The sequence below is a fragment of the Oryctolagus cuniculus genome, chromosome 5, assembly GCF_964237555.1.
Source record: "Oryctolagus cuniculus chromosome 5, mOryCun1.1, whole genome shotgun sequence".
Taxonomy (NCBI): Eukaryota; Metazoa; Chordata; class Mammalia; order Lagomorpha; family Leporidae; genus Oryctolagus; species Oryctolagus cuniculus.
In genome coordinates this window covers 5,244,557-5,268,320 of record NC_091436.1, presented here as the reverse complement: position 1 = coordinate 5,268,320, position 23,764 = coordinate 5,244,557, and the positions used below count along the sequence as shown (strand labels likewise).

Sequence of the window (23,764 nt, the reverse complement as noted above, 5' to 3'; positions counted from 1 at the left end):
CAAATAGCTGGGTCTTGTTTTCAATCCATTTAGCCAGTCTGTATCTTTCAACTGGAGAATTGAGGCTTTTTTTTTTTTTTTTACATTCAAAGTTGCTGTTGATAAGTAATGACTTGGCTCTGCCATTTTTTATTTTCATAAATATTCCAGGTTTTTTGGTTTGAATTTCCTTTGTGTTTTTACTGGGAGATTTTCTGTTGTCACATTCTTTCATAGTAATATCTGTCTTTCTGTGTTTCTTGTGTGTAGCACAACCTTATGCTTCACTTGTAAGGGTCTATGAGTTGTGACAGAGTCTTTAAATTTCCATTTGTTATGGAAGGTCCTTATTCTACCTTCATTATACATGAGAGCTTTGTGGGGTACAGTATTCTGAATTGAGAGTTTCCTTTAAAACTTGAATTATGTCTCTTCTCTTCTAGCCTGTAAGGTTTCTGGTGAGAGATCAGCTGTGAGTCTAATTGGAGATCTTCTTAAGGCGATCTGGTGTTTTTCTTATGCACATTTTATAATTCTTTATATTTCACTCTTGAAAGTTTGACTACAGTATATCGTGGTGAAGATCTTTTCTGGCCATGTCTATTAGGAGTTCGGTGTGTATTGTGTACTTGGATGTCCCTTTATTTCCCCAAATTAGTGAAGTTTTCTATAATTACTTCACTGAATAGGCCTTCTAATCCACTTTCTCTTTCCATACCTTCAGGAACTCTGTAAGACCTGAATATTGGGTCATTTGATAGTGTCTCACAAATCTTGAACATTGTTTTTAATTTTTATAATTTCTTTTTTTTTTTTTTAAAGATTTATTCATTTATTTGAAAGAGTTATACAGAGAGAGGAGAGGCAGAGAGAGAGGTCTTTCATCCGATGGTTCACTCCCCAATTGGCTGCAATGGCCGGAGCTGCGCTGATCCAAAGGCAGGAACCAGGAGCTTCTTCCGGGTCTTTCCACATGGGTGCAGGGGCCCAAGGACTTGGGCCATCTTGTACTGCTATTCCAGGCCATAGCAGAGAGCTGGATCAGAAAGGAGCAGCTGGGTCTCCAACCGGCACCCATTTGGGATGCTGGTGCTTTAGGCCAGGGCTTTAACCAGCTGCACCACAGTAATTTCTTACTTTCTAATTTCTTTCTCTTCAATTGTGCCTATTTCCAAAGATTTGTCTTCTAGCTTGGAGATTTTTTTTTTTCTGCCTTACCAAGTCTGTTATTAAAGCTTTCCACTGTATTTTTTTTTAAGGATTTTATTTATTCATTTGAAAGGTAGAGTTATAGACAGATGAAGAGATGAGAGAAAGGTGTTCCATCTGCTGGTTCACTCCCCAGATGGCCGCAAAGGCCAGAACTGCACTGATCTGAAGTCAGGAGCCAAGAGTTTCTTCCTGGTCTCCCACACGGGTACAGCGGCCCAAGCACTTGGGCCGCCTTCTACTGCTTTCCCAGGCCATAGCAAAGAGCTGGATTGGAAGAGGAACAGCCGGAACTAGAACCAGTGCCCGTTAGGGATCCTGGCGCCGCAGATGGAGAATTAACCTACTGCACCATGGCACCAGCCCCTCCACTGAATTTTTAATTTGACATTGAATTCTTTATTTCTGGAACTTCAGTTTGATTTCTCTTCAGAATCTCAATCTTATGGGAGAATTTTAAGATCTATTTTATTTATTGGACAGTTACAGAGGGGTAGAGAGAGGTCTTCCATCTGCTGGTTTACTCCCCAAATGACTGCAGCGGCTGGAGTTGAGCTGATCTGAAGCCAAGAGCCATGAGCCTCTTCTGGGTCTCCCATGCGGGTGCAGGGACCCAAAGCTATGGGCCATCGTCTTCTGCTTTCACAGGCCATAGCAGCGAGCTGGATCAAAAATGGAGCAGCTGGGACTTGATCTGGTGCCCATATGGGTTGCTGGTGCTGTAGGCTATGGCTATTTAACCCCCTGCACCACAGTGCCGGCCCCATGTATGAATTTATTTAACTCGTGAATTTGCTTCTTATTGCTTCTGAGTAATCCTATAATCATTCTTCTGAATTCCTTCTCAGGCGTTTCATCAATTTCTTCTTCTCAACCTTCTAATATTGAAGTGTTGTTGTGTTCCTTTGGGAGAGACAGGTTGTTTTCCTTGTCTTGTTTCTTGTATTTCTGCATTTATTTTTAGGCATTTGTGGAGGTACTTACTGGTTTTCTCCACTGATGAGATTTATCTTTGTGGATTGGTGGATGATCTCCTTCAGTACATACCCAGTGGCATGTCCTGAGTGTAGCCAGAGAGCTCTGGTTATGACTCAAGGGTGGAGTGAGAGAATCCAGGGTGACACCCACGTTGGGCATGGTAGGTCAGCAGAGGAGGGTACGAACACATTTGTTGATGTAATCACAATCTTCACCTCCTCTCTTCCAAGGGGATTGATGCCCTAGGTTAGCCCACTGTGGGTATAATCCTCACCCACAGTGGCACAAGAACTGCAGAAGGGATCTGTGCAATCCTCAATGTGAGTACTGAAGCCTCTGCAATGACTCAGCTCCAGGTAGTCAGGGAGCTGGGTTTCTGATGAAGACATGGTGATGGCCCAGAGACCCCACTATACCCCACACTCTGTCACACAGTCACAGGATTCCCACAGTCATCGTGCACAAAGCTCCCACAATCACAGTCTCTCTGCCCCGTGAACCTGCTCTGTCTACAGAGAGAGCAGAGTCGTTTCCAGAGCCAGCTGCCTGTGTGTGTTCTGGCTTGTCATTTTGTGCCCCTGAGCCTGTGATAGGGTGAGAGGATGGGGACAGCTCACAGTCCTAAGTGTGTACCCAGCCTCCTCTCAGCCCTCCCATACAGACTCAGTGTAAGTGGGAATTGCAGAATTTTTTCCTCTGGTAATATTCCCTCATTGTGTTCATGATAGCCACTATTGCCTCTAGTTTAGTCAAGGTGGTGACTTCTCCCCACCAGTTGCTGGTGGCCTTGCGGAGGAATGGGGAAAAACATGTGGTTTTCCTTTGCTGGATTAGGTGGGTACCATACCCCGCTTATGGCTGTAGGCAGACTCAGACAGTGCATTCCACAAAGTTCTCCCTCATGTAGTATCAACAGTTGCATGGGCTGCCACAGTCTGCCTTAACCTCGCTCTCAGAATCTGGTGTTTCCTCTAGCCTCTGGCTGCAGGAGTTGTGGGTGATGTCCCTGCTCACTGCTGTAAGTCTGCGCTTTCCATTCTGCTCCTTGGTGTGTTTCTTTCTGTAGAATTTCCACTGCAGGCTTCTCTCCAGTTCTCTCCTTTTCTTCTGCTATATTCCCCTGGTCGTCATCAGCATGTCTTTTCCCTATTCAGCCGTGTTCGTCGTGAACGTTTTAAATGATTAACAGCAGTGAGAATGCTAAACATGAATTTGTGTTTTATCTTGCTGTGTGTTTACAGTCTTTGGAAGAGGATAAAATATACTGTGTTAGATATCTGAACTCTAGATTCAATCAAGGCGATCTAGGATTTAGGATGCTTATCTGACATCTCTTGTATTATGTCGACACTATGATATATCCACTAGAGAACATTGTTTTGAGGAGTAAGTGACCTGATACATGTGATGTGACCAGTATAGAAGCTTTTTAGTCCTTCAGTACTAATCATAAAACATCCTCCAGCATACTTAGTACCACCCTTGCACTCATGACACTTCCATGTTGAAATGCTAAGTGAAAGTAATTGTTTCATTTCCATGATATCATTGACTTTGTCCTTTGGGATTCTTTCTGAGATCATTCACTCAGCTTACCACTTGAAAAATTTCGGAACTACATTAGTTCCTGTTCTGCATATAATTTATTATTCAATGATTGCATCCCTTGCATTTTTTATGTGCAATTTACAAAAATTTTAGTTATTTATAATTTATCATGTGATGGTTGATATACCTTGTAAAATGATTATCATACCCAAGGTACACATTCATAACCTTACACAGTTCCATTTCCATTTAAAAATAAATGAAAACACTTGGCTACCATGCTGTACATTAGCTCTCTCAGATTTATTCATCTGGCAAAATTGAAACTCGAGCCTTTGATCGGTGTGTCCGTGTTGCCCTCTTCCCCTACAACTACTATTTTACTCTCTGCTTAACTAATTTAACTTACTTATTTTTAAAGATTAGGGGAGTAGAGGTGCAGAGATATTCTATCTTCTGGTTCACTCCCAGATGGCCACAACACCATGGGTTGGACCAAGCTGAAGCCAGGAGTCAGGAACTCCATCTTGGTCTTCTGTATGAGTAGCATGGACCCAAGTGCTTGAGCCAGCACCTGCTGCTTTCCAGGCTTAGCAGGAAGCTGGATTGGAAGCAGAGTAGCCAGGACTGAAATCTGCATGTTAGTATGGCCTAACTAGTGGCTTAACCCACTGTGCCACAACACCCACCTCAAGTTCAGCTTGTTTAGATTCCACATGTAAGCGAGCTTATATAGTATTTGTGTGTGGCTTCTAAACATAGTGTAATGTCCTGTTCATCCATGTTGTCAGAAAATGGAGGATTTCCTTTTATATTACTAAATAACAGCATCACACCATACCACACAGCATCACATCTTCTTTATCTTTCATCTTGAGAAGGACGTTTCAGTGGTTTCCATATTTTGACTGTTGCTAGTAATACTGCAATGATCATGGTGGTATAGATGATTTCTTCTGAAGTAGGATTGCTGAATGTTATGGTAGTTCTGTTTTTAATTTTTTGGGGCCCTCTATTGATTCCTAATTGTTGAACTGATTTATAGACCTCCTTCTATAATCAAGAGTTTGCTTTTCTCCATACCCTTGCCAACAGTTTATTATTATTTTTGGTCCTTTTGATCATAGCCATCATAATAGGTGTGAGATGATACCTCATTGTGGTTTTGATTTGTGTTTCCCTAATGATTTGTGATGTTAAGCAACTTTTCATATGCCTGCTGGACATTTGTATGCATTCTTTGGAATAATGTCTGTGCAGTTCCTCTGCCACTTTTTTTTCTAAGCATTTCTGCCTTTTTTTTTTTTTTTTTTTTTTCTCCTGACAGGCAGAATTAGGCAGTGAGAGAGAGAGAGAGAGAGACAGAGAAAGGTCTTCCTTCTGTTGGTTCACCCCCTAAATGGCTGCTACGGCGAGCGCTGCGCCAATCCAAAGCCAGGAGCCAGGTGCCTCCTCCTGGTCTCCCATGCGGGTGCAGGGCCCAAACACTTGGGTCATCCTCCACTGCCCTCCTGGGCCACAGCAAAGAGCTGGACTGGAAGAGGAGCAACTGAGACAGAACCGGCACCCCAACTGGGACTAGAACCCGGGGTGCTGGCACCGCAGGCGGAGGATTAGCCTAGTGAGCCATGGCACCCACCACCTGCCAATTTTAAAATTGCATTTTTTTCCCTCAATTGAGTTGTTTTGTGTAGTTTTAATATCCTGATACGTTTTGCATATAAACCCCTTACCAAATGTATAGTTTGCAATTTTCTCCTATGTTATGGGTTCTCTTTTGTTTTGCTTCCTTTGCTATACGGAAACTTGCTATCTTGATACAGTCCCACCTGTTTATTTTTATCTTTATTGCCTCTATTTTTTATGTCAAATCTAAAGAAATTCATTGCCGAGATCCGTCTCTTTAGAGCTAAATCCTATGTTTTCTTCTAGGAATTTACAGGTTCAGATCATACATTTAAAATAATTCACTTTTACTTAAGTTTTGTGTGTGGTATGAGGATACATTTTCATTTGTTTGTGAATATCTGGGTTTTGCTGTTGTGGGCACACAACACCAGTTGTTGAAGAGGCTGTTCTTTCCCTGCTGCGGGCCAGGCTGAAGCTAGGAGCTAAGAACTCCATTCAGGTCTCCCACATGGATGACGAGGGCTCAGGTACTTGGACCGTCTTCTGCTGCCTCCACAGGCACATTAGCGGGGAGTTGGATTTGAAGCAGAAGAGCCAGGACTCAGTCTGGCGCTTTGATACAGTATGCTGTGTTGCACCACAATGCGGACCCTCCCCGGTACTGTAGTGGGCCATTTCATGGTTTACTAGGGTTTATAAAATCATGTCATTTACAGACACAGTTTAATTGTTTGCTTCCCAATTTGGATGCTGTTTATTTCTTTTTCTTGGCCTGATTGCTCTGACTAGGGCTGCTAGCACTGTGTTAGAACTGCTCAGAATGGGCATTCGTCTCTTGTTCTTGGTCTGGAAAGCTTCCAGTTTTTTGCCATTGAGTGTGATGTTTACCATGGGCTTTTCTGATGTAGGCTTCGCTTTGTTAGCCACATGCCTTCTATACTGACTTATTAAGAGTTTTTTAATCATGAAAGGGAAATTTTGTTGAATGCTTTTTCTGTATCTGTTGAAATGATCTTAGTGTTTTTGTTCTTCCTGCTGTTATGATGTATTTTGTTTATTGGTTTGTGTATTTTGAGCCACCTTTGTTTACATCCTTCCCAGGAAAAATTCGCTCTTGATCATGTTATGTGATCCTTTGATTTGGTTTGCTAGTGATTTGTTGATGGTGTTTTTTAATTTACGCTCATCAAGGACATTGGCCTTTGGGCAATGGGTAGTGGTGCCTTCATAAGGTGAATTTGGAAATGTTCTGTCCTACTCAGTCTTTGGGAAGAGTTTAAGAAGGATTGGTGCAGAGCCGGCGTTGTGGCGCAGCGGGTTAAAGCCACAGCCTGCAGCACCGGCATCCCATATGGGCACCGGTGCCGGTTCATGTCCCAGCTGCTCTGCTTCCAATCCAGCTCTCTGCTATGGCCTAGGGAAGCAGTAGAAGATGGTCCATGTCCTTGGGCCCCTGTGCCCGCTTGGGAGACCTGGAAGAAGCTCCTGGCTCCTGGCTTTGGATCAGCTCAGCTCTGGCTATTGCGGTCATTTAGGGGAATGAACCAGTGGGTGCAAGACCTCTCTGTCTTTGGCTCTACCTCTCTCTGTAACTCTGACTTTCAAATAGGTAAAATAAATCTTTAAAAAAAAAAAAAAAGATTGGTGTGGGGCCAGTGTCGTTGCACAGTAGGTTAATCTGCTGCCTGTAAAGTCAGTATCCCACATTGGGGCACTGTTAGAGTCCTGGCTGCTCTGCTACCAATTCAGCACCCTGCTGATGTACCTGCGAAGGTGATGGAGGATGGTTCAAGTATTTGTATCTCTGCCATCCATGTGGAAGACCAGGATGGAGTTTCTGGTTCCTGGCTTTAAGCCTGGCCCAGTCATAGCTGTTCGGACCATTCTCGGAGTGAACCAGCAGATGGAAGGTATCTCTCTCTGTCTTTCCCTCTCTGTAGCTCTGCCTTTCAAATAAATAAAATAAATATTTTTTGTTTGTTTGTTTGTTTAAAGAGTAGAGGTAGGTGAAGGAGAATTGGTGTTAATTCTTCCTTTAAATGTTTGGTGGAATTTACCTGTGAAGCCATCTGGTTTTGGGTGTTTCTTTGGAGGCTTTAGATTATTGATTTTAGTCTCCTTAGTTAGAAGCCTGTAATGATTTTCTGTTCCTTCAGTTTCAGTCATTGCAGGTTGTATGGTTCCAGAAATTCATCCATTTCTTCCAGGTTATCAACTTCTTTGGTTCATAATTATTAACAGTAGTTTCTTTGCCATTAATTGGAGTATATCCTCTCATTTTTTTATTTTACTTGGGTTCTCTTTTCAAGTAAAGGTTTGTGAATTTTGTGTATCTCTTCAAAAACCAATTGCTTTCATTGATCTTTTCTTTTATACTTCCTAGTTTTTCTAATCTGTTATTTCCTTCCTTCCTTCCTTCTGTTTAAGCCTATAGTATTTATTTCTTTTATTCTTTTAGAAGATTTATTATTTTATTTATTTGAAAGAGTTACAGAGAGGTAGAGACAGAGAGAGAGGTCTTCCATCTGCTGGTTCACTCCCCAGATGGCTGCAATGGCAGGAGCTGTGCCGATCCAAAGCCAGGAGCCAGGAGCTTCTTCCGGGTCTCCCACTTGGGTGCTGGGGCCCAAGGACTTGGGCCATCTTCTACTGCTATTCCAGGCAATAGCAGAGAGCTGGATTGGAAGAGGAGCAGCTGGAACTAGAACCTGTGCCCATAAATGGATGCCAGCGCTTCAGGCCAGGGCTTTAACCCACTGTCCCATGGCACTGGTCCCCTTATAGTATTTATTATTTTTAGGCAGTCTCCTATCCCTCCAAAAAAAAAAAAAAAAAAACAAAAACCAAAAAAACACACCTCTAGGAAATTTTCACCATAGAATGAAAAGTCATTATAGGTTGAAATTAAATTATCTAGGATATTTGGGCTCAGAAATGTTTCAGGTTTGGGATTTTTTTTTTTATTTTGTTATGTTAGTTGAGCATCCTATAATTTGAAAATCTGAAATCTGAAATGCTTCAAAATCTGAAATTTTTTAATGTTATGCCAGCAGTCAACAAATTTCAGATTTCAGAGCATTCCTGATTCCAGCTTGTTTGTGATTTCACTATAGAAATAAATTTTAGTTTCTTCACTGTGCTGTACAGTATGTGTAGCAAGATAAGGGTGCATGACTTCAAGACACATGCAAGTCTTCACAAGCCATGTGGTGAGGATGTCAGAGTTTGGTACAGAGTACTCTGAGAACCTCTCTTTGGAGGAAGGAAACTGTCTTGGAATCAAAGAACACAAGGATATATTGGGCGATAGGAAGAATTTTGACTTCTTTGGTGGGAGGAAAAAACATTAAAAGTATCTGCTACTTTTACAAAACCATGTCAATTGCATGTTGCTGGAACATAAGGGTAATAGCAAAAATAAAGGATTGAAAGACAGTTTGAACACTGGTATATAACATTTTCCATCTTATACTCTTTTTTAAAATTTATTTATTTATTTGAGAGGTAGAGTTACAGAGAGAGAGGATAAGACAAAGAGAAAGGTCTTCCTTCCGTTGGTTCACTCCCCAACTGGCCGCAACAGCCGGAGCTGCACCAATCTGAAGCCAGGAGCCTGGTGCCCCTTCCCGGTCTCCCAGATGGGTGCAAGGGCCCAAGCACTTGAGCCATCTTCTGCTTTCTCAGGCCACAGCAGAGAGCTGGACTGGAAGAGGAACAACCGGGACTAGAACCCATGCCCATATGGGATGCCGGCGCCGCAGGCTGAGGATTAACCTGAGGTGCCACGGCACCGGCCCCACATTTTATACTCTTATATATGTTTCCCTTCATTTTTAATTTTAATTGGTTGAGATTTTTTGTGGTTTTTTTTTAAGATATATTAATTTGGGAGGTAGAGTTACAGAGAGGCAGAGAAAGAGAGATCTTCCAACTGCTGGTTCTCTCCCCAAATGACTGCAGCAGCCGGCTGGAGCTGGGCTAACCAGAAGCCAGGACCCTGGAGCTTCTTCCAGGTCTCCCACCTGGGTACAGAGCCCCATCCACCTGGCCATCTTTTGCTGCTTTCCCAGACTTATTAGCAGGGAGCTGGATCAGAAGTGGAGCATCCGGGACTTGAACTAGTGCCCATATGGTGTGCCTGCACTACAGATGGCTTTACCCACTGTGCCACAGTGCTAGTCCTTTTTGTGTTCTTGATTGTTATTTAGCTTCTAGAAGGAATAATTACCAATTTCATTCGTTGGAATTTGTTCTGAACACTTTCAGCCACTTAATTACATCCTACCCAAAGGAGCAAGCTTTTGGGTATCCACATTTGTATTCCACAAATCCCACTTTTTGGTTGCAGGTGGTAACCAGTTCCCTTTGTTGCAGCTGCCTTTCTTGCATAACTTTATACAGAACCTTTTCTGAGGGTACTACTTATTACGCATATTTGCCGCTAACAGAGTGTTTCTAAAGATCTAATGTGAAAGGTTTTGCCGGATAGTTCCTGTAATAATTATTGCATAGCACATATTTCTTTGAGAAATACAGTACTTGAGCACTTATCTAGAATTAACATGAAGGTAGAAAAGGGACAAGGGGTTTGTTTACCCAAAACCCACAATACATTTTCATATACTGATTGTTACTTTTAATAACAGTTGTGTTACTACATAGTCAAAATCCTCTCATCCTACAGAGAGAGGCTCACAAGTGTTGACGTGATTAGAAGTGATTCATTTTTTAATCTGCTTATTGAATAATTTCATCCACAAATAGACATACTCTTATGTGTTTATATTTCATGCTTGCCATGTTATATATATATGATATAATATAAGGTTTGTAAGCTATCTAACTGAAATCACCTTAGAAATAATAGATGTAATATTTTTAAAAGATTGTCAGAAAGCAATTAAAAGAATTTCATGTTATAAAAGTTTTTATTTCCCCTCAGAAAATTTTACCCAGAGATTACTTTAATAGTTTTGCCAAGTGTTCTAATTTCCTTATAGAAATATTGTTAGTTATCCATCATCCTATCATAGTGTCTCATAGGAGATTTTATCTTTAAAAAAGTTAATGGGCAGAATTTTTTCATTCTTCACACTTTGTCATTGGGAGAAAGCCATTGTTTCTTTATAAAATGAAATGAGTAGCAATATTAATCATCAGACGTTTCTTCTTCAGGAATTAACTTGCCATTTAGCAAAAATATAATTTTAAACCCCAGAAATGATCCAGATTTAAATAATAGTGTTAATTAAAATCATTTTTTCCCCTCTTTTTCTTGTTCTGTTCTTTTGGCCTCTTATTTATTTATTTATTTAAAAGGCAGAGAGGCAGAAGCAGAGAGAGAGAGAGAGAGAATCTCCCACCCCCTGGTTCACTCCCCAGATGGCCACAATGGCCAAAGCCAGAAGCCAGGCACTTCTTTCTGGTCTCCCACGTAGGTGCAGGGGCCCGAAGACTTGGGCCATCTTCTACCGCTTTCCCAGGCCGTAGCAGAGTTGGATTTGAAGTGGAGCAGCCACTAGTACACAGTGCTGGCTCCCTCTTCTGGCTTTTAAAGTTGCTCTTAGCTCAGGCTGTTTGAAATTATTTTCTTTGAATGTGTTCTGACATTGTTTTAATTGAATGAAACTGCAGAACTGGCATGATAAATCAACATAGAATAAATTTTAATGCAAGACAAATGATATTAACTTGGAAATTGGTTGCACAAGACAAAGCAGCTGCTATGATTAATTTTTTTTTCATTCTCTACTTGCAATGTTTTGAGAAGGGTGACCTTGACAATTCAGTTGTCTTTAGAATCTTGATGGTATGTACTTTAACATACTTGGAGTATTATACTCTGTTGGTTCTTGAGGACAGTAACAATTGGTTCATTTTTAAAGTTAGGAAAATTTTATCACAGATTTAATGTTTTGGTTTTAGCTTGCTCAAAATGTTTTTATTTTAAGTAATAATTGTGATGGTTAATTAGCTGTGGTTTAAGCTTTGTAGTTTAGACCAACTGGTTTAACAGGTCGAAACAAATTATGCTGATTATTTGATGTACTAAATAATATCCAGTCGTAAATAATATTTAATGTACTAAGTAATCTCCAATCACAATGCACTTAATCACAGTATACTTTGCTTTTTTTTTTTTTTTTTTTTTTTTGAGTTTGATGGTTGCCTGTACCTTGCCCAGTCTTTCTGTTCCTTTTATTAAGGTTTAGTTATTTTTTTTGAAAGGCAGAGAAGGAGTGCGAGTGAGTGTTCTTCCATCTGCTAGCTCTTTCTTCAAATGGCTACAACTGCTGGGGCTGGGCCAGGCGGAAGCCAAGAGCCAGGAACTCCATCTGGGTCTCCATCGTGGTTGGCAGGAGCCGAGCACCTGGGCCTTCTTTTGCTGCCTTCCTAGGCACATGAGCGGGGAACTAGAAAGGAAGTGGAGCAGCTGGGACTCAAACTGGAGCTCAGAATGGACACTGGCATTGCCAGCAGCAATTAACAGCCTTAACCTGTGGTGCCACAAAGAACGCCACAACTTTGCATTCTTTCCAAGCGTATTTACAAAAGTTGGCCATATGCTTTGCTGCAAAGCCAGCCTAGAACACATATTAAAGGACTAGTGTACATAGTATATTTTCTGATGGTAGTTCTGGAAGCTGGAAATTAAAAAAAAATAAAGATAATTAGGCAGTTCTTATGTTTGAAATGGAGAAAATACATTTTGGGGCTGTTGCTGTGGTGTGGCAGGTAAAGCTGCTGCCTGCGTTGTCCACATCCCATGTGGGTGGCAGATCGAGACCCAGCAAGCAGCTTGACTTCTGATCAGCTCCCTGCTAATGTGCCTGAGAAAGCAGTGGAGGATGGTCCAAAAGCTTGGGCTCCTGGACCCATGTGGGAGACCCAGAGGAAGCTCCTGGCTTCAGCCTGGCCCAGCCCTGGTCATTGTGGCCATTTGGAGAGTGAACCAGTGGATGGAAGATCTCTCTCTTACTCTGCCTTTCAAATAAATAAATGGCCTGTGTCTGTAGTTATGCTTTTGAAGTTGCCTGGCTGTGGACATTGATGGTGACTGGGTCACGTGCTTTTATTGTCCCGCGGGTTAGCCCAAGATTGTTGACATGGGAATAATAGGCCTCTAAGATAGTTTGACCAGCTAAGACTGACATTAGGCTTTCAACTGATACATCATTCTTTTCATTTTATTGTATTGGCATTCTTCCATTATATGGTGTTGGCCAAAGTAAATCATGGTGGTAACATAGATTCTAGAATTGGTAGAAGGTACAAATTTACATTAGCAAGAAGACAATGAGGCGTGACTGGTATTGTTGCGTAGCATGTGATGCCTCTGCCTGGGATGCCTGCATTCCATATGGGCCACAGTTCATTTTCCTGGCTGCCTACATTTGATCCAGGTCTTTGCTAATGGCCTGGGAAAAGTAGTAGATGTTCTAGGCACTTGGGCACCTACCATCCACTTAGGAGACTGGGATGAAGTTCCTGGGCTTCTGGCTTCGACCTGGCTTAATCCTGACTGTTGTAGCCATGTTGGGAGTCAACCAACATATGGAAGGTTGATGACTCTATCAAATAAATAAATAAATCTTAAAGACAATGAAGGATTGAGAATTGATATATTTGAAGTTAGCCTACCATAGTGAACAAAAACAAAATGGATTTCTTTGAAAAGACTAGAAGAATGATCCAGAAAAAGAAATGTTGATAAACTATCAGAAAAAAGAAATATGATATCCTTACAGTTCAAGCTTAGACTGTAGATACATTTCTGAATAAATACAATTTAACAAAAAACTTGTCACAGAGAAAACTCTAGGCCTAGGTGGCTTTTACCAGTTCTATTTAAATGTTTAGATAAGAAATAGCAGTGGTCTTACTCATGCTCATCCAGAGTAGAAAAAGAGGCTAGAATAATCTTCATGCTAAAATCTAAGAGGCATATTTTGAGAAAAAATGTAACAGGTCAATTGCATTCTTGAATGTAAATTTTAAAATAATTACCAAATGTTAGGAAAGTGAATGTAGCAATTTGTAAAATAGTGCATCTTGATCAACTTTAGTTTATTTGAGCAATTTAAGATTAGATTGACATTTTATTTATTTATTTTTAAAGATTTATTTATTTATTTGTAAGTCAGAGTTACACAGAGAGAGGAGAGAGCATGAGGTCTTCCATCGGCTGGTTCACTCCCCAGTTGAGCAAAACGGCCAGAGCTGCATCGATCTGAATCCAGGAGCCAGGAGCTTTTTCTGGGTCTCCCACACAGGTGCAAGGGCCCAAGCACTTGAGCCATCTTCTACTGCTTTCCCAGGCCATAGCAGAGAGCTGTATTGGAAGTGGAGCAGCTGGCACCTGATTGGGCACCTGATATGGGATGCTGGCACTTCAGGCGAGGGCTTTAATCTGCTGTACCACAGTGCTGGCCCCAAAATTTTATTTATTTGAATGGAAGAGAAAGAGACCTTCTGTCTTCTGGTTCTCTCCCCAAATGCCTGCAACAGCTGAGAATGTGTATCTTCAAAATCAGTGGATTACTTCTTGAAATCTGGAACAAGTCAAAAATGATACACATTTATTTGTAGTGAGCTGGAGATGTATTGCCAGTGTTATGTAAACATGAGAAGAATTAAAGAAAGATACAAAGTTGGGATAGAATTGTCATTATCTACATGTGATAATGATTATTTACATAAGGAATTCAGAAGTACCTGCAGAACAGTATGTATATCATTGAAAAATGAACAAGGTTGATAAAGGAAACCTAATTATGTGTTTGTACACAAGGAATAGAAAGTGAAGTTCAGAAGACGTAATAGGAAAAATCCTACAAGTTATACCTTTTTTCTTTTCAGTTTGAGAAGCAGACACAGAAAGTCAGACAGAGCTCTCCTTATTCATTCCCCAAATGCCTACAACAGCTGGGACTGGGCCTTCATTCCCAGGAGCTGGGAACTCAATCCAGGTTTCCTTTGTGGGATGTGGTTGGCAGGGACTCAAATTAGTTGAGCCATCCTAGCGTCTTCCCTGACAGTAAGAGGTAATTAGGAGCCAGAACTGGGACTTGAACTTTGGCACTCTGATGGGTAGCATAGGCACCTTAGCTGTCATCTGCTGGATCAAATGCCTGTCCCTTGAATTATATCTTAACATAAGAATTTAAAAACTATCAGAAAGATGCACATTCTTGAGTGAAATAAAATGACCTAACTAAATGATACTTTGTGTTCATGTTTCAAAGACTTTTTTTTTTTTTTAATTTATTGATATATTTGAAAGGCAGAGTTAGAGACACAGTGCTGGCTCATTCCCCAAATGGCTGGGGCTAGATCAGGCTGAAGTCAGCAGCCTGGTACTCCATCAGGGTCTCCACTTGGGTGCAGGGGCCCGAGGATGTGAGCCATCTTTCACTGTTTACCCAGGCTGGATTAGAAGTGGAGCAGCTGGGACTCAAACTGGTGTCCACTTGACATACATGTGAAAGATGTGAACAATTAAGTTTAACAAAGATATTACAGAAGAGTATGTTTGATATTATTGGGGTGGGGAAAGATTTTTTTTAAACAAATGCAGAAAACATGAACTGTGAAGAGAAGGTTGATACTTGAACTTTAACATTAAAAATTTAGACAAGCAAGCATTTGACTTAGTGGTTGAGAATGCCAGTATCTCACATCACATAATGTGCCTGGTTGGATTCCTGGCTTCCACTTCTTTTTCCAGCTGCCTTCCAGAGCAGAGCCTAGGAGGCAATAGGTGATAGCTGAAGTGATTGAGTTCTTGCCTCCAAATGTGTGGGAATCCGGAATTGAGTTTGTGTTTCTGGTTTCCAACTCCTGGCTCTAGTTCCCATTGCCTGACAACTGTAACCAATATTTGAGTAACCCATAGATGGCAGTTCTCTTCAGTAGTCTCTCTGCCTCTCAAATAAAATAATAGTAATAGTAATAATAATAATAATAATAAAATCTTTCCAGTCATCGTAAGACACCATTAAAGGAGACATGAAACCACAGGCTGGGAAAAGGTATATGGTATACTTGTACTCACAAAGTAAAAATCAGTAAGGAAAGGACACAGTAGAAAATAGGAAACTTCAGATGTACTTCAAAAGGACTTCTGAAATGACCAGTCCACCTAAGAAAAAAATACTGGACTTTATTAGTAATCAGAGGGATGCCAGCATGGTAACAAAGTAACATGGGCCATAAGAAGTGTTAGGAAGAAGATGAAAACAAAGTTCTCATCCTCTTTGGGGATGCAGATGTGTACCATTTTTAGAAAGTAGTTTAATACTGTCTACTAAAGTGGCTTAGTTTTTACATTACATCACATTCTTTTTTTTACCTCAAGGTCAGTCCCTTTTCCTGTTCCTTTATCTTGATTGTACTGGCTTTTCCCTTTTAGAGCGCTTCCTAAAGTCTTTATTTATATTTAAGTTTGAAGCAGTGGAAGTTTTTTTTTTTTAAGATTTATTTATTTATTTATGTGAAAGGAAGAGTTATATACAGAAGAGGCAGAGAGAGAGAGGTCTTCCATCTGCTGGTTCACTCCCCAGATGGCCGGAATGGCTGGAGCTGCGCCGATCCGAACCCAGGAGCTTCCTCTGGGTTTCCCACATGGGTGCTGGGGCCCAAGCACTTGGGCCATCTTCCACTGCTTTCCCAGGCCATAGCAGAGAGTGGATCGGAAGTAGAGCAGCCGGGACCTGAACTGGTTCTCATATGGGGTGCCAGCACTGCAGGCGGTTGCTTTACCTGATATGCCACAGTGGTGGGCCCCTGAATGTTTGAATGCAAGAAAAGGAAAGTGCCTAGTTGACTAAATAAATAAATAAAAAGCACCCATGGGTTTTTGTTAAACTGATGGTAACCAGTCATTTTTTTGAGTCTTTTATGCAAATGAAGAAAATTTACTTTTCAGTTTCAAAGTTAGTCTATTCTTCCTTTTGGCTTAAAAGAAAACTTGTGTATATAAATACTAGAAATTTCTGTTGAGGGATGATGATAATTTTTATATGATAATTTATATCACTGTCCTATTCATGAGAAGAGTTCAGGCTCTTGATAAAAAATAGTACAAATTAAAGGCAGAAATGGAAAAGAGAAAAGAACATCATGATGCCGACATAAAATTTTGCGAAGAATTGGTTGAAAATCATGTGCTCATTTAGCATAGGGTGGAATCCAAATTTGAACATCAATGTTTCGGTGTGTAACTCAAACTTGTCTGTCAGCAATTCCCTGGAAGTTGATTTGTTAAGTAAATAATACAGAACCCCGCCACCACCACCACCACCACCACCACCAAGGATTTCCATAAAAGTAGTGCAATTGCTATTTAAGAAACAGTTGGGTTTTATAGGAAGGATTTGTGTTCTTGAGTGGCATCTGATAGTTCATCAAAATCTTTACTGTATTCTGGTTTAGATTACTTGTTGATGGATAGTTCAATATGGTACCTGTCTTAGCTATACTGTTGCTGTTAATTCATAGTCTATATTAATGCATATAAAAGTTTTGTGCTAAAACATGGGTGAAACAATAGTGATACTCTGTGCTTGACAAGAAATTCATAAGGGCTGTAGATGTTATTAGAATTTAAAGAACATTTAACTTAAGTAAAAAGGAAATATACATGCATACCTTAATATAATTTTGGGAGCTGCAAATTCTAGCAAATGAATAATTTGTGGTGACTTTTTTTTTTCTAGTTTAATTTTGTTGGGAGAATCCTTGGACCTAGAGGACTTACAGCTAAGCAACTTGAAGCAGAAACAGGATGTAAAATAATGGTCCGAGGCAAAGGCTCAATGAGGGATAAAAAGAAGGTAAGTACTTAAAAACAGGTTGAATCTTTTTGTGAATAATATACTTAAACTTTTCCATCCTGATACTAAAATATCTAGGTATTTTATAGATGCAATAATACTGTATTCATAAATTTAAACTTTTATTTATTTTATTTTCCCTTGTTATCATTTTTCACTTAGTGAAATAAAATTCAGTTCATCGTATTAATTTTTGTATTTATATGTGAGAAACTACCAGTTTGGAAAGTAGTCCTACTATGATGGTGTGAATATATAAAAATATTGTAACTAAAAGCTTGAAAAGTTGAAACAAATGATTTGAAGATAAGAAGTTTAGGGGGAAAAGCCTCAGTAATGTTGATTATCTTTTTTTTTTTTTTTTAAAGATTTTATTTAGTTTATTTGAGAGTTAGGTTTACAGACGGTGAAAGGGAGAGACAGAGAGAAAGGTCTTCCTTCCGTTGGTTCACTCCCCAAATGGCCACAAAGGCCAGAGTGCACTGATCTGAGACCAGGAGCCAGGTACTTCTTTGTGGTCTTTCATGTGGGTGCAGGAGCCCAAGCACTTGGGCCATCCTCCACTGCCTTCCCAGGCTATAGCAGAGAGCTGGACTGGAAGAGGAGCAGCCGGGACAGAACCGGTGCCCGTGTGGGATGCCAGGACCTCAGGCGAGGATTAATCTGTGCCATGGTGCAGGCCCCATGTTGATTATCTTTAAATCTATTCTTGTCAACAGAATTTAAAGATATTTTAATGGATGTGTGTGAGTTCTCTTTGAGAATTTTTAGATGTTTTCTTGACATTTTTATTAGCATCTTTAAAAAAGCATATTCTGAATCTGCCGTGTGGTAATCTTTTCAGGTAATCATGGCTGTGAAGTTCTAATTTCCATATTTGAACTTAGGTAGCATTGGCATTAACAGTACTAATTTAGTTGCCTGTGGACAATGAATGATCTCTTGACTTCTACAGGACAGTTTTCACCAAAAGATTAACATGTATCCATTAAACAAGTCCTTGAGCTCCTATTAAAGCTGTCATTTTGGACCTTCACTCACTCACACAGACTAGGATTAGAGCTTGGAAACACAGTTAGACACTTGAATAAAGATCATTTTCTTCTGTTTTTGACAGAAGAATGGAATGATGAGAGTTAGCTCTGCAACTAGATTGCTTGGATTTGAGTCTTGTTTCTAACAATTACCAGCTTTGTGACCTTGGACAAATGACTTAATCTTTCTGAGCTTGTATCATATAAAATAGGAATAGTAATGTCATTCATCTGTGATTGTGGTGTGAGGATTAAATGAGTTGTAAAGCACTTAGAACAGAGTTTGACACATGGTGAGTGATCAGTTAATGATTTTTTTTTGTAAGTTTAGTCTTAATACTAGGTCAGATATTCTGTTTTATTTTTATATTCATATGATCAATTTTCTTTGTGTTTTAAATACCTCATACTCTGACAGCTTTTCTTTCTGTTTCTTCAGTGGTTAGTACTTCCAAATTCTGTGTTGGTGTCTTTGTTCTTTTTTTAAGATATGTTTTATTTATTTGAAATGTGGTGCTGGGGTGAGGGGTAGAGGAAGAGAGGAGAAAGAGAACTCTTCCACCAGCTGGTTCATTCTCCAAATGGCTGCAATGACCCAGGCTACCTTGTTGGTCAGGCAAGAGCTAGGAACCTGGAACTCCATCTGGGTCTCCCACATGGGTGACAGGGGTTGAAATACTTGGGACCATCTTCCAAAGCCTTCCAAGGCCTTTTAGCAGGGATTGGAAATTGAAGAGCTGGGACTAGAACTGGCACTCATATGCAGGCTGTGGCTTAACCTGCTGTGTTACAACATCAAGGCTTTGATTGCTTTGTTCTTAACCACAAATAGAAATACCTTACACATTTTATTTATTTTTGTTTTCTATCTACCACTGACTTGTGAAATAAAGAAAGCTTAAAGATCACACATAATGTAAGAAAAAATAGTAAAGATATCAAAAAATGAAATTTAGCTACAGATTACATTTATAGTTTTATTAGAATGTTTTAAGATGTATTTGCTTTGGACATAGCAAGTTAATTTGAATGACTGTTATATGTTTGGTATTATCCTGTGAGAATCCTTTAAAGAATTTTTGTATAGATTGTAACTCCAGGAATGTCTTCTATAATCTTATTAAATCATTTTGGTTCATGCTGTAGTTATTCTCGTGTGCTTTTAAAGTGTTAATAAGAGTAGGTTAAAAATTGAAAGTATTGTCATTTGTTGCTTATTATTTTGGGAAATAAAATACCAGAGTTGTTGATGAAAGTAACAAGACTGAGGTATATTTCAGGAGTGATAAAGAAAAAGTCATTTGGCTTTAATCTTTTTTTTTTTTTTTTAACTTTTATTTAGAAAATATAAATTTCCAAAGTACAGCTTTCGGATTAACAGTGGCTTCCCTTCCCCCCCATAACTTCGCTCCCACCTGCACCCCTCCCTTCTGCTCCCTCTCCCATTCCATTCACATCAAGATTCATTTTTAATTATCTTTATATACAGAAGATCGATTTAGTATATATTAAGTAAAGATTTCATCAGTTTGCACCCACACAGAAACACAAAGTATAAAATACTGTTTCAGTACTAGTTATAGCATTACTTCACATTGGACAACACATTAAGGACAGATCCCACATGAGGAGTAAGTACACAGTGACTCCTGTTGTTGACTTAACAATTTGACACTCTTGTTTATGGCATCAGTAATCTCCCTAGGCTCTAGTCATGAGTTGCCAAGGCCATGGAAGCCTTTTGAGTTCGCCGACTTCGATCTTATTCAGACAGGGTCATAGTCAAAGTGGAAGTTCTCTCCTCCCTTCAGAGGAAGGTACCTCCTTCTTTGATGGCCCCGTTCTTTCCACTGGGATCTCACTCGAAGAGATCTTTCATTCCCCCCCCCCCCAGAGTGTCTAGGCTTTCCATGCCTAAAATACTCTCATGGGCTTTTCTATAGAGTTGTCAACATATGTACAAGCTAAGAATGCTAGAAAAATCTTAATTTACTTTTAACAAAAGTGTTATAAAAGAAATGCCATTTGCTAGCATGAGTCCTTGACAAGACTGGTAAACTCAACAAGAGTTGTTCATGTCTATTGTGGAGTTTCCTTGGTGTTGGGTGACACAGAGCAGTAGGTACTAGAAAGAGTGTGTAACAGGAGTGTCGGTTCAGCTCAGGAAATAAATGAAGGGCATAGTTGCCCCTGAAAAGATTTAGCAAATAGGGGAAATTATAAATCCTATGTGCTTTGAATTCTTTTGGGAAGATAGGTAGTACTGTCAACATTCTAAACTGCTGATTTTAAGGATGTGGGTTAATGTGCCCCTTTATTACTTCAGAATTCCTGATGGAGTCAACAGCATTGGCTTTGTGTGGAAATACTAAATGGAACGGTGAGAGCAGAGATTGCAGTCGGGCTTCATAAGAGGCTGTGATCAGGGCTTGGGATATTGTGAGAAACTTTTCTTACCAGCCAACACACTGTGGGGACGGTCTTCGTCTCTGAAACAGAGTGTGCATACCTAACAGGGCCTGGTTAGAAAGTGTGCTCAAATGAAACTCATTTCTTTTCATGAATACTTCTTTTGATTTAGAGCATGTACTTTGCACCCAGCTCTGGTCTACATTTTAAAAAAAATTTTTTTATTTGAGAAACAGCACCCATCCACTAGATCACCCCCTAGATGCCCACAACAGCCACAGGGTGTGGGTTGGAACAAAAGTCAGGAGCTAGGAACTTAAAACCAGGTCTCTTGTGTTGGTGTCAGGGACCCAATTACCTGAGCACATCCCCTGCTGCATCCCAGGGTTTACATTTTAGTATTTTTGTATTATCAGTGAGGACAAAGAAGCTCAAAGAGATTAATTTTCCAAATGTCTCATGCCAGAAAGTGACAGTCAAAAAAAATGTTTTTAAAGATTTATTTATTTATTTATTTGAGAGGCAGAGCTACGGATAGAGGGAGAAAGAGAGAGAGAGGGAGGTCTTCCATCCACTGGTTCTTCCCCAAATGGCCGCAACAGCCGGAACTGGGCCTATCTGAAGTCGATCCTCCCTACCTGGGTGCAGGGGCCCATGCACTTGGACCATCTTCCACTTCTTTCCTAGGCCATTAGCAGGGAGTTGGATTGGAAGTGAAGCAACCAGGACTTGAACCAGCTCCCATATGCCATGCTGGCACCGCAGGCAGAGGCTTAACTTACTATTATCACAGCACTGGTGCGGGCAGTCAGAATTTGAACTTAGGGAGAAGACAGTTGGCCTAGTGGCTAAGTTGCCTGCATTTTATACTAGAATAGCTGAGTGTGATTCCTGGCACCAGTGGATTCCAGCTTTCTGCCAGTACAGACCCTGGAGGCAATGGTGATGGCTTAAGACATTGAGTTCCACATAGGAGTCTTGGATTGAGTTCCCAGTTCTAGTCCTAGCCCAACCCCTAGCCATTGGGGGAATGAGCCAGCAGAGTGGTAGCACTCCCTGTCTCTCTCTCTCTGCTTCTCACATAAATAAAATTTTAAAGTTTGAACCTAGTGATTAAGATGCCTGTGTGCCTGTGCCCCACATCAGAGTATCTGGGTTCTGTTCTCAGCTCTGGCTGCTGACTCCAGTTTCTTTCTAATTATAAACCATTCCTAGGAGCGTTATCCTTTTTTTTTTTTTTTTTTTTTTTTTGACAGGCAGAGTTAGAGACAGAGAGAAAGGTCTTCCTTTTCCATGGGTTCCTGGTCTCCCATGCAGGTGAAGGGCCCAAGCACTTGGACCATCCTCCACTGCCTTCCTGGGCCACAGCAGAGAGCTGGACTGGAAGAGAAACAACCAGGACTAGAACCTGGAGTGCCAGCGGCCCTAACTGGGACTAGAACCCGGAGTGCCGGTGCAGCAGGTGGAGGATTAGCCTAGTGATCTACAGCGCCAGCCGATATCTTCCAATATGTTAGAACAGCTTGAATGTGAATGCTAGGAACTTCGACTGTAAAGCTGATAGGAGCATGCTTTGTAAAATCCCCGTGGACTTTTTTGTTTTCCTTCAGTTGTAGTATCTTTGAAACTTTGTTTTGTGTTTTGAAGTCGATGTGTAGTATTTTTGTAATGCATATATATCATTAATGCAAAGATTTGAAAGTGTTTTTCCAAAAAATTAAATTTTAATTATATTTTTCATGAACTTTTTGAGGTATACCATCATAATTCTGCTTTTTATAATTAGCATTTTCCTCTTCAACTCTGCATTCTGTCCTATGTCAATTTACACAATAATTGATCAGTATGTCTAAGACTTTGTGATGGATGTGGTAGGAGAGCACACTTGAAGTTTCAAGGCAGTATTGGTGGTAATAGCAGAAGCAAATTTCACTGATGCAGGAGAATCTAGAATTTTTTATGTTTATGAAATAACTTACTTTTCTCTCAGCTCTCTTTGATGAAAGTACTCATGCGAGTTCAGTTCTGTGGTTGACATACTGTAGTGGCTTTGATGGCTGGTGGTATGAGGTCAGATACGTGCGGCTCTAGACAGCCTGTTTGTTGATCTTGTTCAATACCTAGCTTTCAGACAGCTCTAACATAGTTTTAGTTCATTTTCAAGTGAACAGTTGAAGCACAGACAGGGTGATGAGCTGTCGTTTGCTCTTGTCCCGCATCATCCCTTGCTTATTGCAAGAGAGCACTTCCTCATTCCTCAGTGCTCTTCCTCCACCTTGCTGACCGCCAGGCTCTTTGAGGAGCAGATCCTAGACATGTAAATCCAGCTGTGGTTATTTAATTAGATACCTCAAAAATAGAAGTCTTTAACAAAACCGAGTTTGTCTTTTTGTCAAGTGCATTAGTAGGGAGGGAGATTGGGAGTGAAGTAGCCGGGACTGGCACTCTAACATGGGATGCAGATGTCCCAGGGTGTGGCTTAAACTCCATTGTGGACAGTGCTTGTCGTGATGTAAATTTTTTTAAGATTTATGTATTTATCTGAAAGTCATAGTTACACACACACACACACACACACACACACAGGTCGTCCATCCGCTGGTTCACTCCCCAGTTGGCTGCAGCGGCTGGAGTGGCACTGAGCTGGAGCCAGGAGCCTCTCCTGGGTCTTCCCACGTGAGTGCAGGAGCTGAAGGACTTGAGCCATCCTCCACTGCTTTAGCAGGCCATTAGCAGGGAGATGGAGCAGCATTGGGCAGCTGAGACCAGAATCAGCACACATATGGGATGCTGGCACCACAGGCAGAAGCCTAACTACTGAGCCACAGCTCCAGCCCCCATAGCTTTATTTTTTAAGATGGAAGAGTATAAAGCAGTACAATAAGAAGTAAATGCTTATTTCAGGTTGCATAGTGTCTCAGCACACTTTTATAGAGTTGGCTGCTTCGCTCATGCTGTTAAGAAAGATTTGGGAGAATCTGAAATAAAAATTCAAGTTATTTAAAGTGTGCTTATTAAAATTTATGAGACATTCTTTTGAGGGGGGGTAAAAAGATGAACCCAAAGAGAATAAATCTTTGTTTTCATTAGTAAAGTAACATTGTGAGTAACCTGTAAAATTTGAGCTAATTACTGTGCCATAGA

General features: G+C 40.5%; 1 protein-coding gene across 13 annotated transcripts in view; it reads left to right on the top strand.

The window, feature by feature from the left end:
- QKI (QKI, KH domain containing RNA binding) overlaps nt 1-23,764 on the top strand; it is a 166,504-nt gene that overhangs the window by 60,675 nt on the left and 82,065 nt on the right. For all 13 annotated transcript variants that reach the window (XR_011388429.1, XR_011388428.1, XR_007923130.2 and 10 more), the window contains exon 3: nt 17,061-17,177. Coding sequence is in view for 9 of the 13 variants with exons in the window: in XM_051855180.2 (XP_051711140.1) it covers nt 17,061-17,177 (117 nt within the window). In the remaining 4 variants the exon portion in view is untranslated. The remainder of the gene's footprint in view (nt 1-17,060; nt 17,178-23,764) is intronic.